General features: G+C 46.2%; 2 protein-coding genes across 2 annotated transcripts in view; one reads left to right on the top strand and one right to left on the bottom strand.

Moving 5' to 3' along the window:
• Positions 1-13,580, top strand: part of S100A8 (S100 calcium binding protein A8) — a 148,151-nt gene that overhangs the window by 104,062 nt on the left and 30,509 nt on the right. The gene's annotated exons all lie outside the window — the stretch shown is intronic.
• Positions 2,062-2,883, bottom strand: LOC132351794 (transmembrane protein 230-like). Its single transcript, XM_059901801.1, has 2 exons — positions 2,775-2,883; positions 2,062-2,395 (listed from the first exon to the last, which is right to left on the bottom strand). Exons 1-2 carry the CDS (start codon positions 2,881-2,883, stop codon positions 2,133-2,135), a joined length of 372 nt encoding a protein of 123 aa, XP_059757784.1. The 3' UTR covers positions 2,062-2,132.

Here is a 13,580-nt window from a genome sequence, read left to right as displayed (position 1 = left end):
CCCTTCAGGCCAAGGGACACAGTCAGCATTTGTCTCCATTGCCAGCACCATTCTCAGACCATTTCCCCACTATTCCTCACGCTTCTACAACCTTCCCCCATCCTTGAGGCTCACGTCATGCTGCCATAAGAGTTATCTTCCTTTCTTGTTTGAGTCGCGCACACTTCTGGTGCATAGAGGGGTTAGACACTGAACTTACATTCACCCTTTCTGTCTCACCAGGACAGAATACCTGGAGTAAGTCCACCGTCTTAGGCCAGATTTCCTAGAAGGAGAGATAAGATGTGGATCCTTGTGTAAGTGGGTTATTGGGGGAGTGCTCTCAAGTGAAGCTTGACAGGAAGTGAGGGGAACAGCACAGGACAGGGGAAGAAGCTAGACCAAGATGTTAGCTTCAGTTTAGCTTCAGCCTGATTCCACGTGGGGCTCCGGAGCATGAATGCAATCAGAGGGTTGTCCCACTTTGAGGCAAAGAGGCCCACCTTTTGTTCCCCTTTGTCAAGTAGTCCCTGACTGCCAGCCATCCCCAGGTGGAGGCAGAGCCTGGCTTTCCTGGGCCTGCAGGTTCCTTTGGGGCAAGAGCGATTCTTAGGAGAAGGGTACCGTTGCGACCTATTAGCGGCCGACACTGAGAGGAGCTGGGTGATGGGCACTCTTACCAGGTAACAGGGATCTGGGTGGCACATCACAGTACCTACTACAGTCCACCTCTTGGACCCACTCAGAACCCCTTGGTTCTCATGTCAAGTTCCTTCCCTCCAGGAACAGCTTCTCCAGGTCGGGTCAGCTATGATTTCTGGGCAACTTATGAGAGGAGGGTTCGGGGACTACTAGAGTCCTCACAGCTGCACATGTTATTAAAGTCACAACCCACACTCTTCATCTTCCTCCTCTACCGCCCTTTCGAGATTTCTCTCCTTCTGCTGGACTAGGTAGCTTGCCTGGTGGGGTGACCCACACCATCACTCCTGAAGGGGGTGGGCTCCTGGTTCCCATGCCCTTATCAAGCTTTGGGTGCTGTATTTACCCATTTACAGTTAAAGCTGGACGTACAAGTGGATGCCCAGTAGGTCACCTGAGTGCTCGAAATATTCCTTCCTGCCCCCGTTATGTAGCTGTACTCCCCTGTGGTGATCAGGATCAATTCTCCTTCCAAACCTTAAAAAAGTTATTCCCTTTTTTTTGTTTTTAGATTTTGACATTTTAATTTCTTTTGAATACAAGTCACTTTTTGCAAGCTAGGAAACAAAATCAAACTAAGGCAGTCTTGTCCTCTAGAGATCCAGGCCAGTTCTTACAATCTTCAGCAGAATGACATCGTAATATGAGGTGCTAATAACAGGGTTAAAAACTATAAATAATAACCACTTATCTACATTTTTTCCTTAGGAAACAGCCAAAAGTCCAGTGCTTAAAGGCATGATATACAGAACACCTAGATCTACAGAGGACAGAATGATCCAAATTATACGCTGGCCAACCTGTCAGTGAACCAGATCAGAGCTGGCCAAGGACTGGTGAATAGAGAATGTGTTTACAGTTTGAAAATTTGCTCTGAGGTTTAAAAAATTCCTAGTTGCTGTTATTAAGAAAGCAAGTAAAAAATATTATAGATGCACCACACTGATATTTGATTTTGCCAAGGTTTTCCACTAGAACACACATTTAGAGTATGGGGATAAGACACAGATATTTTCAAAATAAATTACTTAGTAATAAGAAATCTGACGTACTGCATTCTTCCATTTGCCACAAGAACATATTGACAATGAGGACTATTTAAAACAATGCTCAGCTCTAAAAAGGGTGGTGGCAGCAACACATTCCACTACAGAATAAACTCCCACTTTCCCAGTTAACATTGCTACTTTTCATGATACATATTCATGCGGAAAAACTTGTCAGGAGCTCTTGCCAGGGCCAGGAGATGAAAAATAGAGACTGTGCTAATGACATGGATAGTTGTAAGCTCAGTTAACATCTTTAGGATGGACTCATAAAATCTGGCCACTGTTTTGATAAACATCTGCAAATCACAGAACTCCTTAGCCCTCAGCCATAGTATCTGCTCAATGTCTTAAAGCTGGGCTCAGTCCCATCTGTGACTCTTTTCTTCAGGGCTGAGGTGTGTGCTAGTCATCAAAGTCTGGAATGTCATCGTAGGAGTATCCCCGGTAGCCTTTGGATGCATAGTAGGCGATGCACAGGTGGTCAAATCCTGGCAGGAACACCAGGTTGCCAATGATCAGGACGGGAACGGCCCGGTCTGCCTCCCCTTTGCTGATATAGCCTGCCAGCAGGAGGGAGCCTATGATAATGAGAAAAGTGCCAATCAAAAACAGCACCGTAGGAAGCGCAATGGCCTTATATGAAATCTTAGGAGGGCTTTTCTTTTCTTTTCTTTTCTTTTTTTTTTTTTAAATGTTCTTTCCTTTGGGGGTAATTATTGTTTCACTGTTAGGAATTTTATTATTTATTTATTTATTTATTTATTTTTGGCTGTGTTGGGTCTTTGTTTCTGTGCGAGGGCTTTCTCTGGCTGTGGCGAGCGGGGGCTGCTCTTCATCGCGGTGCGCGGGCCTCTCACTATTGCGGCCTCTCTTGTTGCGGAGCACAGGCTCCAGACGCGCAGGCTCAGTAGTTGTGGCGCACGGGCTTAGTTGCTCCGCGGCATGTGGGATCTTCCCAGACCAGGGCTCCAACCCGTGTCCCCTGCATTGGCAGGCAGATTCTCAACCACTGCACCACCAGGGAAGCGAAGCCCCCAGGAGAGCTTTTCTTAAACTGAAGGTCAATGTAGCCATCGTCTGTACTGGAGAGCCTTGAGCATTTCACTTTACTACTGGGGATTCCAGTAGCCAGGTTGGTATGAGACGGCGTCATAACACGCTGGCACAGCTGCAGTCGGAGCCCCGGCCAGGCCGCCCGCGCGCCGACAGCTAGCTCACGGTTCGCAGCAGGTAAGCCCGAGGCCTCATGGCACCAGAGTTATTCCCTTTTTGCCCGCTGGAGTCCAGGCACAGGGAGTCCTTGGTGGCCAGGAAGAAGCAAATGCTCATAGGTTCCTTTGGGAAAAATCTGGGGAAAGCACTACTATATACACTTGCTGTGTTGTTGCATGGTTTTCTTTATGGGACCAAGTCTCTGTTTCAGTTGGTGGCTTGTGGGTCTGAGAACTGGCTCGAATGTGCACACGTGTGATCAGGAGAGTGTGCAGTGTGGGGCTTTCTCCTTGAAGAGAAAACCGACACTTCTCTTCCTGTTGCAGTCTCTACAGCATCTGGTGTAGGGCCCTCATGAGGCTGGTCCTTCCTTCAGGGAGCTCACCACCCAAACCACTGGTTCTCAGACTGTTTTTTCTCCCCTGCATACATTCTCCTATGGATGTTGTTAAAATGTAGGTTCCCGGGCCTCACGCTTAAAGACTTTCAATGATTAGGTCTTGGTTGGGGCCAGCTGATTCTTCCCAAGTGGCCTCAGCTCTTCTGAGTAGTTAAAGGGAGCCACAGCCTGGGTGGCACAGTAGAGAAGATGGTTCTAGGTACTTTCACTGTAAGCATCTTTGCTGCAAACATTTCACTGCATAACTAAGTGGCTTTAAGGCAATTTTTACCATAAAAGACATAATAATGAAAAATAAAACAGGGACTATAAAAAGGACATAATGAGACCGAGAAAGACAAATATGATATTGCTTATATTTGGAATCTAAAAAAATTGGTACAAATGAACCTCTTTACAAAACAGAAACTGAGTCACGGATGTAGAAAACAAACTTATGGTTACCAAGGGGAAGGGGGGGTGTAAATTGGGAGATTGGAATTGACATATACACACTACTATATATAAAAGAAAACTAATAAGATCCTAATTTATAGCACAGGAACTCTATTCGGTGCTCTGTAATGACCTATATGGGAATGGAGTCTAGAAGAGAGTGGATATATGTATATGTATGGCTGATTCACTTTCCTGTACAGCAGAAACTAACACAACACTGCAAATCAACTATATTCCAATAAAACATTAATTTATAAAAAAATAAATAAAATTAAAAGGTCTTTATTGCAAAATAGAAAATATTTGAATACATTTAAAATGTGTGGGGACTTCCCTGGCCTTCCCTTCCAGTGGTTAAGGCTCTGCACTTCCATGGCAGGGGGCATGGGTTCCATCCCTCGTTGGGGAACTAGGATCCCTGCATGCTGCGTATGTGCGTGGAGCGGCCAAAAAAAGAAAAAAAAAAAAGAAAATGTGTAGATGCGCAACAATCCTGCCCAAATAACTGATTTTATTTTGTGGGTTGCACCTAAGCACTTGTCCTCCAAGTCTTTTGTTCATACTATTTTACAATTTTTTTTTTTTGCTTGTTGATTCATCCCCTTGTTCAGCATCACACTTTTTTCTTTTTTTTTAATTTTTAAAATTTATTTTATTTTTTTTGACTGCATTGGGTCTTTGTTGCTGTGTGCAGGCTTTCTCTAGTTGCGGCGAGCGGGGGCTACTCTTTGTTGCAGTGCGCAGGCTTCTCATTGCAGTGGCTTCTCTTGTTGAGGAGCACGGGCTCTAGGCGTGTGGGCTTCAGTAGTTGTGGCACGCGGGCTCAGTAGTTGTGGCTCGTGGGCTCTAGAGCACAGGCTCAGTAGTTGTGGTGCACAGGCTGAGTTGCACCACGGCATGTGGGATCTTCCCGGACCAGGGCTCGAACCCATGTCCCCTGCATTGGCAGGTGGATTCTTAACCACTGCACCACCAGGGAAGTCCCACACTTTTTTCTTTTTTGCTAAAATGTCTTCCTTTATTAAACGAGGTATCAGTTGCCAAATACTAGGATTCGTATTTGTACCTGAGCCATGTATTGTGCTGTGAAAACCTCTACACTGTTGCTTGTTCTTAGCATTTTATCACATATCTGTTGATAGACGTTCCAAAGTTCTATGGGAAAGGTGGATTCAACTCTACGCCTTCGAGGCCCTTGGCCTCTTTCTCCTCCAGTGTGTGTTTCAAAATCAGAAACCAGCTCTTGGGGCAAATCATTGTCATTGGTTTTTTGGATAAAACCACTAATGACGTCAATAACTGGGAGAAATGCTAATGCATTTCGACTAGTTGAAATCAAACTGTCAAACCCAAAGCTTTCAACTGGTTATTTATCTTTCAATCTTACGGCCAGTTAGGTATGCAGCAAAAATATTTGCACCAAAAATGTTTATGACAAAGAAGGTTCTGGTGAAAGTACGGGACATGAGAGAAGATAATCCTCAAGTCCCTCTTCAGGGTGGGAGCTTCATCTGGCAGCCAGCTACCACTTGGCTTCATTCTGGGACTCCCAGGTGATGTCAGGAGACCCTGCATTCCTGAGACAGGCAAGGGGTTACACCTTGTCTCTTAGGGATGAAACCATGCTTCAGGTACCCCCTACCCGCCCTGTACTGGGGAAAGGTAGTACAAGTAACATCGTTCAGTCTACTTTCTTGAATACAAACAGAATAATAATAGCAAACTCATATAGCGGATACCACCTGCCCATAACTCTCCAAAGTGCTTTATCTAAGTTAACTCATTTAATCTTCATAACAATCTAGGAGGCACATACTATTATTATTATTATTTAAAGTAAATTTATTTATTTTATTTATTTATTTTTGGCTGCGTTGGGTCTTTGTTGCTGCGCATGGGCTTTCTCTAGTTGTGGTGAGCGGGGGCTACTCTTTGTTGTGGTGTGTGGGCTTCTCATTGCAGTGGCTTCTCTTGTTGTGGAGCACAGGCTCTAGGCACACAGGCTCAGTAGTGGTGGCTCGCGGGCTTTAGATCACAGGCTCAGTAGTTGTGGCGCATGGGCTTAGTTGCACCACGGCATGTGGGATCTTCCCAGACCAGGGCTTGAACCCGTGTCCCCTGATTTGGCAGGCGGATCCTTTTTTTTTTTTTTTATAAGTAACTTTTACTATTTTTAATATGAAGTGGCTTGCTGCTATTTCCCTTCAGTCCAGAATCAAATGAAAACAAATATCAAAAAGTTTATCCGTTTTTTATCAATTGATAATAATTCACCAGAGTTAAATTAATAAACCTGTTATAACCAATTTTAGTATAAGGCATTCACTCTTTCTGACTCATAAGATGTATAAACCTCAATATCCTTCATCAGCATCTGCTATCTTTAAGCTGGCTGACATCACCCTACGGTGGTAATTCTACTACACAGGCATTTTCTTCAGAGATGGAACACTGGTTTCTTTCTGGTAGGCGGATTCTTAACCACTGCACCACCAGGGAAGCCCGAGGCACATACTATTACTGTCACCCCCTTTTACTGATGAGGACACTGAGGTGCAGAGATGGTAGGTCTCATGGCAGCCTGCGGGTGGAATCTATGATTTGAACTAGGATGCTTTGGAGGTGCTTCGGGGATGGCTGCTGCTGGTCCCATTTCCACCCCTTCCCAAAACACTTCTGCTTTTTACAGTTTGATATCTCTGGCTACGGCATACAATTTTGATTGCAGAAGAGATCTTGGAATAAGATCATCTGAAAATCTTGTGGAGGAGGGCCTGCCTGGAGGAGGCTTGATGGGAGGCCATGCTGAGGACGCAGAGATATTTCGAAGGAAGAGAGCGCAGATTTATTCAGTGGATGCATGTATATGTGTGCACGTGAGTGCATGGTGTGTGTGTGTGTGTGTGTGTGTGTGTGTGTGTGTGTGTTGGGGAAAGAGCAGAGCCAGAAAGCCTGACATTAGGGAGACCCCTGGTGCTCCTGAGAGACCTTGAGAGCTGGGGGGAGCAGTTTCAGGGGAATAGGAAGGGCTCCAGAGAGGAATGAGAAGCAGCCCCGAGGAGCATGAGGGTGCCTGGGTGGGTGCTCATGGAATATCCCAAGCTCCCCTCACTCCATGGGTGATGATTTGTAGCACAGAGCAGGCAGAGTAAACCCAGTGAGTCAGCAGGCCGCTGTCCTGGCCCCTGCAGTTCCCGTTGGTGGCTGGAGATGACAACATCCTACTGGCAGGATCCAGAACCTCAGGGCTATGATCCCGAGCAACTGGGATGCTCATCGGGAGGTGGGACCCCTGGGCCTGATCCTGAGTCTGCCCCTCCCCAGCTCTGTGACTTTGGCCAAGCCAACCTGCCTTCTGCACTTTTGTTCCTTCAGCTGTAAAATGAGATATATCCCAGTTGCCTTTCTGGGCCTCTGGCTAGGCAAGATGTTTCCAGTAAAAGTGGTTTTCCTCAGAAAGCACAAGTGTTCCCTTTGTACCAGACCCTTGTGGCGTGGCCTGTGATCAACAGGAGTGTGAGAACCAGGGCTCTGGAGACCACAGAGGCCCCTCCCCACTGCCTGGGCCCTGGAGTCTGCAGAGCACCTAGGATGGAGGTTCCCGAGGCCTTGTCCATGTCAGCGCCCTGGCTGTTTTGCTGTCACTTTCCGGATCACATGTCTGTGCGCCCAGCACCTGCCCTGGATGGTGGGCTCCGGTGGGGCAGACCCCGAGTGGAGACCCTGCTCGCTCAGCCCAGAGATGAACAGAGACTGGATTTCTGCAGTGCTAGAAGCTGGCCTTCGGAGTCAGCAGGTCTCAGGTTTGAATCCTGGCTTTGCCATTTACCAGGAAGCACTCTTGGGAGATTTACCTAAGCCCTCAGTCCCATGTCTGCAAACTGGGATACTGATACCCATGGCACAGGGTTTTTCTGAGGATTAAATGAGACTATGCTTTCAAAGCTCTTACCGCGCCACCTGGCACGCAGTAACCTGTCACTGATGCTGGCAGCTCTAACATGATTGATAGTTAATGAAAGTTAGTCCAATGACCCACTGGATACATAATCAGACACTCTGGTTCTACCTGCAAATCCCTAAATGCCCTATTTCCTGAGGCTCAGTAGCCCTCTCATCTTCCCTCTGTCACCACCTGCCAGGCCAGCCCCGCGGGGCTCCAAGTGGGGCCTGGGTTGGGCAGAGTCCTGGGTGTGAGTCCCCACCCAGAGCAGTGTCACGTGGGCAGCTGATGGAACAAGTCTAGATCTGAGGACTGTAAAAGGGACCACCCTTCACCTCAGCACTCACTTGTCTCCTCCTCTGTGCCTCTTTGCTTCTTCCAGGTTGAAGGCACGATGCACCAGCTTTGCTTCCTGCTCACCCCAGGGGAGCACCCCTGGGCCCGGAGTCATGGAGGAATCAGGGAGAGTCATTCCTCTTCTCCCTCCAGGCCTCCGCATCTTCTGGGCACCAAGGAGCTGGACTAGATAACCTCCCATGTCCTTTTTGCCTGGACTTTGGGTGGCTCTGTGACATCCAGAGAGATTCACAGAAGAACTCCTGGGGAGAATGTCTTTGTAGGTAACTGAGAACAGACCCAAGTCTAGGATTTCCAGAGCCATCTCTACCCGCTGCCGCCCTTAGTTCTGCTTACTCCTTGGTTTGTGGCATCACCTGGCTTTTTGGGCTCGGGTCTCCTCAAGGTGCTCAGAGAGGCACCAGGGGGACTCACAGCCCATGCCTGCATGTTTGTAATATCCCCCTTCTTCCATTCCCGGGACCCATATTCACCATTATTCTGGCCTCAGCCTGTTGAGATCTGGGAAAAGGATGGTCCAGCCCACAAGTTCTGAGAGCAAATGCCCCATTACCCTCTGGGCTGCACTTGCATCCCATGACCTTGGTGACAACCAACCTCAACTCCAACAGGGCTCTGGGGGGCTCCTCTCATTGGGCCATAGAACGCATCCAGAATAAGGGGGGTCCTAGGACCAGGAGCAAGGGGATATTATAAACATGCAGGATTGACTGAGCTCTTCAGCGCCTTCCTGGGAGTCCTGCGAGCAGACCTAAGCCCACAGATCTGGGAGATCCAGGGAATAAGGTCGGTGAAGTCTTTTCCCCTTAGGAGGTGATTGTTGGTTTGTGGCAGCTCCACACTGACAGGGCAATACTGGGATTCCTTAATATTATATTTGAGAACACAAAGCTCTGGGAAATGAGGGGGTTTTCATGCCTTTCTCCTTGGTAATGTTTTGCCAGGGAGTCTCATCCCTGATTTCAGGGCTGACAGATCTAAAGGCTGACTCTCATCTTTCCCAGAATCTAGAATCCAGGGTCTATCAGACTCTACCGCTTCATACTTCTACTCTTCACAGCCCACTTCCTCTACCCTCTGCCCACACATCCTCTCCTAGGCCTCACAATCCCCAGACCTTTCCCCACCCTCTCTTCAAACCTTTATTCCCTCCTCGGAACTTCACCTGGCAAAGAAATACCCAATTCATCCTGCTGCATCTCAGCCCTGCTCTCTCACTCTGTCCACGGCCCCTGTCCCTCCACTATTCCCAGCCTAGCCCATTCCCGCATCCCCATTCCCCATAGTCTTACACATTAGAAGGCAAAGCCAGGTGACTTTCTTTCCTGCAGCTTATTGGAAAACAAAGGTGATTAACAGTGAAGCTGAGAAGATGCCGATGGGCTCGCTCAAGCTGTATCACAAATACACCCGAGATTCAGAGACCACAGACAAATCTGGCTTGGAGAAGAAGATGAAAAAGAATTTCTCGTCATTAGTGTATAGAAATGCAAGAGATTTCTGTGCATTAATTTTGTATCCTGCTACTTTACCAAATTCATTGATTAGCTCTAGGAGTTTTCTGGTAGCATCTTTAGGATTCTCTATGTATAGTATCATATCATCTGCAAATAGTGACAGCTTTACTTCTTCTTTTCCGATTTGGATTCCTTTTATTTCTTTGTCTTCTCTGATTGCTGTGGCTAACACTTCCAAAACTATGTTGAATAATAGTGGTGAGAGTGGGCAACCTTGTCTTTTTCCTGATCTTAGTGGAAATGGTTTCAGTTTTTCACCATTGAGGACAATGTTGGCTGTGGGTTTGTCATATATGGCGTTTATTATGTTGAGGAAAGTTCCCTCTATGCCTACTTTCTGCAGGGCTTTTATCATAAATGGGTGTTGAATTTTGTCGAAAGCTTTCTCTGCATCTATTGAGATGATCGTATGGTTTTTCTCCTTCAATTTGTTAATATGGTGTATCACATTGATTGATTTGCGTATGTTGAAGAATCCTTGCATTCCTGGGATAAACCCCACTTGATCATGGTGTATGATCCTTTTAATGTGCTGTTGGATTCTGTTTGCTAGTATTTTGTTGAGGATTTTTGCATCTATGTTCATCAGTGATATTGGCCTGTAGTTTTCTTTCTTTGTGACATCTTTGTCTGGTTTTGGTATCAGGGTGATGGTGGCCTTGTAGAATGAGTTTGGGAATGTTCCTCCCTCTGCAATATTTTGGAAGAGTTTGAGAAGGATAGGTGTTAGCTCTTCTCTAAATGTTTGATAGAATTCGCCTGTGAAGCCATCTGGTCCTGGGCTTTTGTTTGTTGGAAGGTTTTTAATCACAGTTTCAATTTCAGTGCTTGTGATTGGTCTGTTCATATTTTCTATTTCTTCCTGGTTCAGTCTCGGCAGTTTGTGCATTTCTAAGAATCTGTCCATTTCTTCCAGGTTGTCCATTTTATTGGCATAGAGTTGCTTGTAGTAATCTCTCATGATCTTTTGTATTTCTGCAGCCACTATGGAGAACAGTATGGAGGTTCCTTAAAAAACTACAAATAGAACTACAATATGACCCAGCAATCCCACTACTGGGCATATACCCTGAGAAAACCATAGGTCAAAAAGAGTCATGTACCAAAATGTTCATTGCAGCTCTATTTACAATAGCCAGGACATGGAAGCAACCTAAATGTCCATCGACAGATGAATGGATAAAGAAGATGTGGCACATATATACAATGGAATATTACTCAGCCATAAAAAGAAATGAAATGGAGGTATTTGTAATGAGGTGGATGGAGTTAGAGTCTATCATACAGAGTGAAGTAAGTCAGAAAGAGAAAAACAAACACAGTATGCTAACACATATATACGGAATCTAAGAAAAAAAAAAAAAAAAAAAAAAGGCCATGAAGAACCTAGTGGCAAGACGGGAATAAAGACACAGACCTACTAGAGAATGGACTTGAGGATATGGGGAGGGGGTGGGGTGAGATGTGAAAGGGTAAGAGAGTGTCATGGACATATATACACTACCAAATGTAAAATAGATAGCTAGTGGGAAGCAGCCGCATAGCACAGGGAGATCAGCTCGGTGCTTTGTGACCACCTAGAGGGGTGGGATGGGGAGGGTGGGAGGGAGGGAGATGCAAGAGGGAAGAGAAATGGGAACATATTGTATATGTATAACTGATTCACTTTGTTATAAAGCAGAAGCTAACACACCATTGTAAGGCAATTATACTTCAATAAAGATGTTTAAAAAAAAAAAAAAAGAATTTCTCCACCTTCCTGTTGGCATGTGTGAGTAGGGACCTAACGGGGGCTGAGTGGGGAGTGGAGCGGTGGGGGGGGGGGGCGGGACCCACGGTCCTGTTTGCCTGAGGATTCCAGCTCACTGGGAGGCTCCCATATGGTTGGGGGAGGGGCAAGCATCTCTCACTTCTCCCCAGACTTCTGCAGGGCCCACGTCCTGCCTCCAAGGGGTGCACAGCATCAGGATGGGGGTTAGATGACCCAGGTTCCTGCACAGCCATGACATTTACTTATTTTTTTTTCAGCTACATACGTAACTTTTATTGCTGGATCAGAAAAATGGATCGTCATTTTAATCTATTTTTTTACTTTGTTTTTTTAAAATTTATTTTTTATTGGAGTATAGTTGATCTACAATGACTTTACTTTACTTTTACATATAATGGTGTTACAAATATGCTAAATCACCTACTCATTGAGCCTTAGTTACCTCAGGTGTAAAATGCGGACAATAGCACCTATGTCCCAGGGTCATCATGAACATTTAAATGGGGTGATGTATGTGAAAATGCTTTGTAAAATGCAAAGAGGGATAGAGATGCTAATTATTGTTATTAGATAATCAACAATCCATGGTGATTTGTGGCTCAAGGAACGGTCTCTTGGCCTAAAATGTCTCTTCTGTCTGCAACAAAAATCTTCTGTTTTAGACTGATGTCTTTAGGGTCAGCTGTCGCTTCTGGTAGCTTCCCTTCATATACCCCTAGAAGTAGAAGTCACACAATAGAAGTCATAATGTCAAGTGAAGCATTGCAGCCCTAAAACTCTAGAAGTTTTTGATTCTCACTGACTCTATTATCTAACTTCACCATTAAACCATTAGCACACACTGAACTCACTAGCACAAATAATTCAATAAATTAAATCACTGAGAGTGGGATTCAAAGAGCAGGGGATTCGGAATTAATGCATTTTTATGGGAATAATGATGAGTGTGGGTATTTTTTTTTTTTTAATTAATTTGGTTGTATTTCTTTTTTTAAAAAAATTTATTTATTTATGGCTGTGTTGGGTCTTCGTTTCTGTGCGAGGGCTTTCTCTAGTTGTGGCAAGTGGGGGCCACTCTTCATTGCGGTGCGCGGGCCTCTCACTATCGCGGCCTCTCTTGTTGCGGAGCGCAGGCTCCAGACGCGCAGGCTCAGTAACTGTGGCTCAAGGGGCCTAGTTGCTCCGCGGCATGTGGGATCTTCCCAGACCAGGGCTCGAACCCGTGTCCCCTGCATTGGCAGGCAGATTCTCAACCACTGCGCCACCAGGGAAGCCCGAGTATGGGTAGTTTTGAGACTGCAGTCAAAAGGATGTCAGACTAGGGAGAATGAATACTGAGCATCCAAGGGGCAGAGGCAGGCTCTACCTCAGAACTTCCTGGTGTCCAGTGTATGCTCTCATTACAGCTAAAGAGCCATCAGCTGGAAAGCCCAGGACCAGGGCTCCCGCCCCGTCCATTACGGCCGCCCGTGCCCACCCTCCTTTAGCCCCACACTCACCCATGCTTATTTTCCCTCAGCCTCTGCCATCCTCTCCTCTCCCTCCTAGTCCAGGCCAGGGTTGTAATCTAGTTTTCCTTTGTTTGATATCTTCTCCCCACAGGAAAGAAAGAGCCAGATTTCTTAGAAGAGTTCTTTAAGAAGGAAGACATGAATCGGGATGAGAAGATCAGTTTTCCTGAGTTTCTCTCCAGTGTGGCTGCAGTTGCCATAGCTTTACACACTCAGTCCCATGGCCAGAAGCCCTGTTCTGAGGGTCAGAGATTAGCAGGCCCAGCCCAGCCCGGAAGTCTCCACAGAGACCTCCTGGGAGTCAGTAAACTGTCGCCTCCTTTGCTCTGGTTGTTGGTGTTATTTTTCTTCTTTCTCGTTGATCATGAATGTTGGCAAAATAGTCTGGAAAGGATGTTCCTGAAGTGGACAGTAGATGATGGTCTGGGAATGGAGGTGCCCAAGGAAAGGTGTAGTAGGGAGAAGAACAGTCACCCACATGGACAAATAACTCACCCTACATGTCACCTGCTGGAGGGGTAGAAGGAGAATGTGGAGACAGTTGCCTAATTCATCCAAGAAGAATGTTTGCCTGATTAAGAGGTTAGTGGGAGGCTGTGAGTAGGAGGGTAGGGAGTGATAGGACCAGAGGGTGTGACCTCAAGGAGAGAGTGCTGGCTGAATCTGCAGGGTACACGGTCTAGAAGTGGCACTGGGGAGGG

This window comes from Balaenoptera ricei, chromosome 1, assembly GCF_028023285.1.
Source record: "Balaenoptera ricei isolate mBalRic1 chromosome 1, mBalRic1.hap2, whole genome shotgun sequence".
NCBI classification, from domain to species: Eukaryota; Metazoa; Chordata; class Mammalia; order Artiodactyla; family Balaenopteridae; genus Balaenoptera; species Balaenoptera ricei.
The sequence above is the reverse complement of the archived record's forward strand: the minus strand, read 5'-3'. Positions and strand labels throughout refer to the sequence as shown.

What these genes read in the sequence shown, in the direction of transcription:
- LOC132351794 (XM_059901801.1), bottom strand. Translation starts at nt 2,883, where the DNA reads ATGACGCCGTCTCATACCAACCTGGCTACTGGAATCCCCAGTAGTAAA. An exon ending in TGACCTTCAGTTTAAGAAAA is followed by an intron (nt 2,396 to 2,774) that starts GCTCTCCTGGGG and finishes AGAAAAGAAAAG; the next exon opens with AAAAGAAAAGCCCTCCTAAG.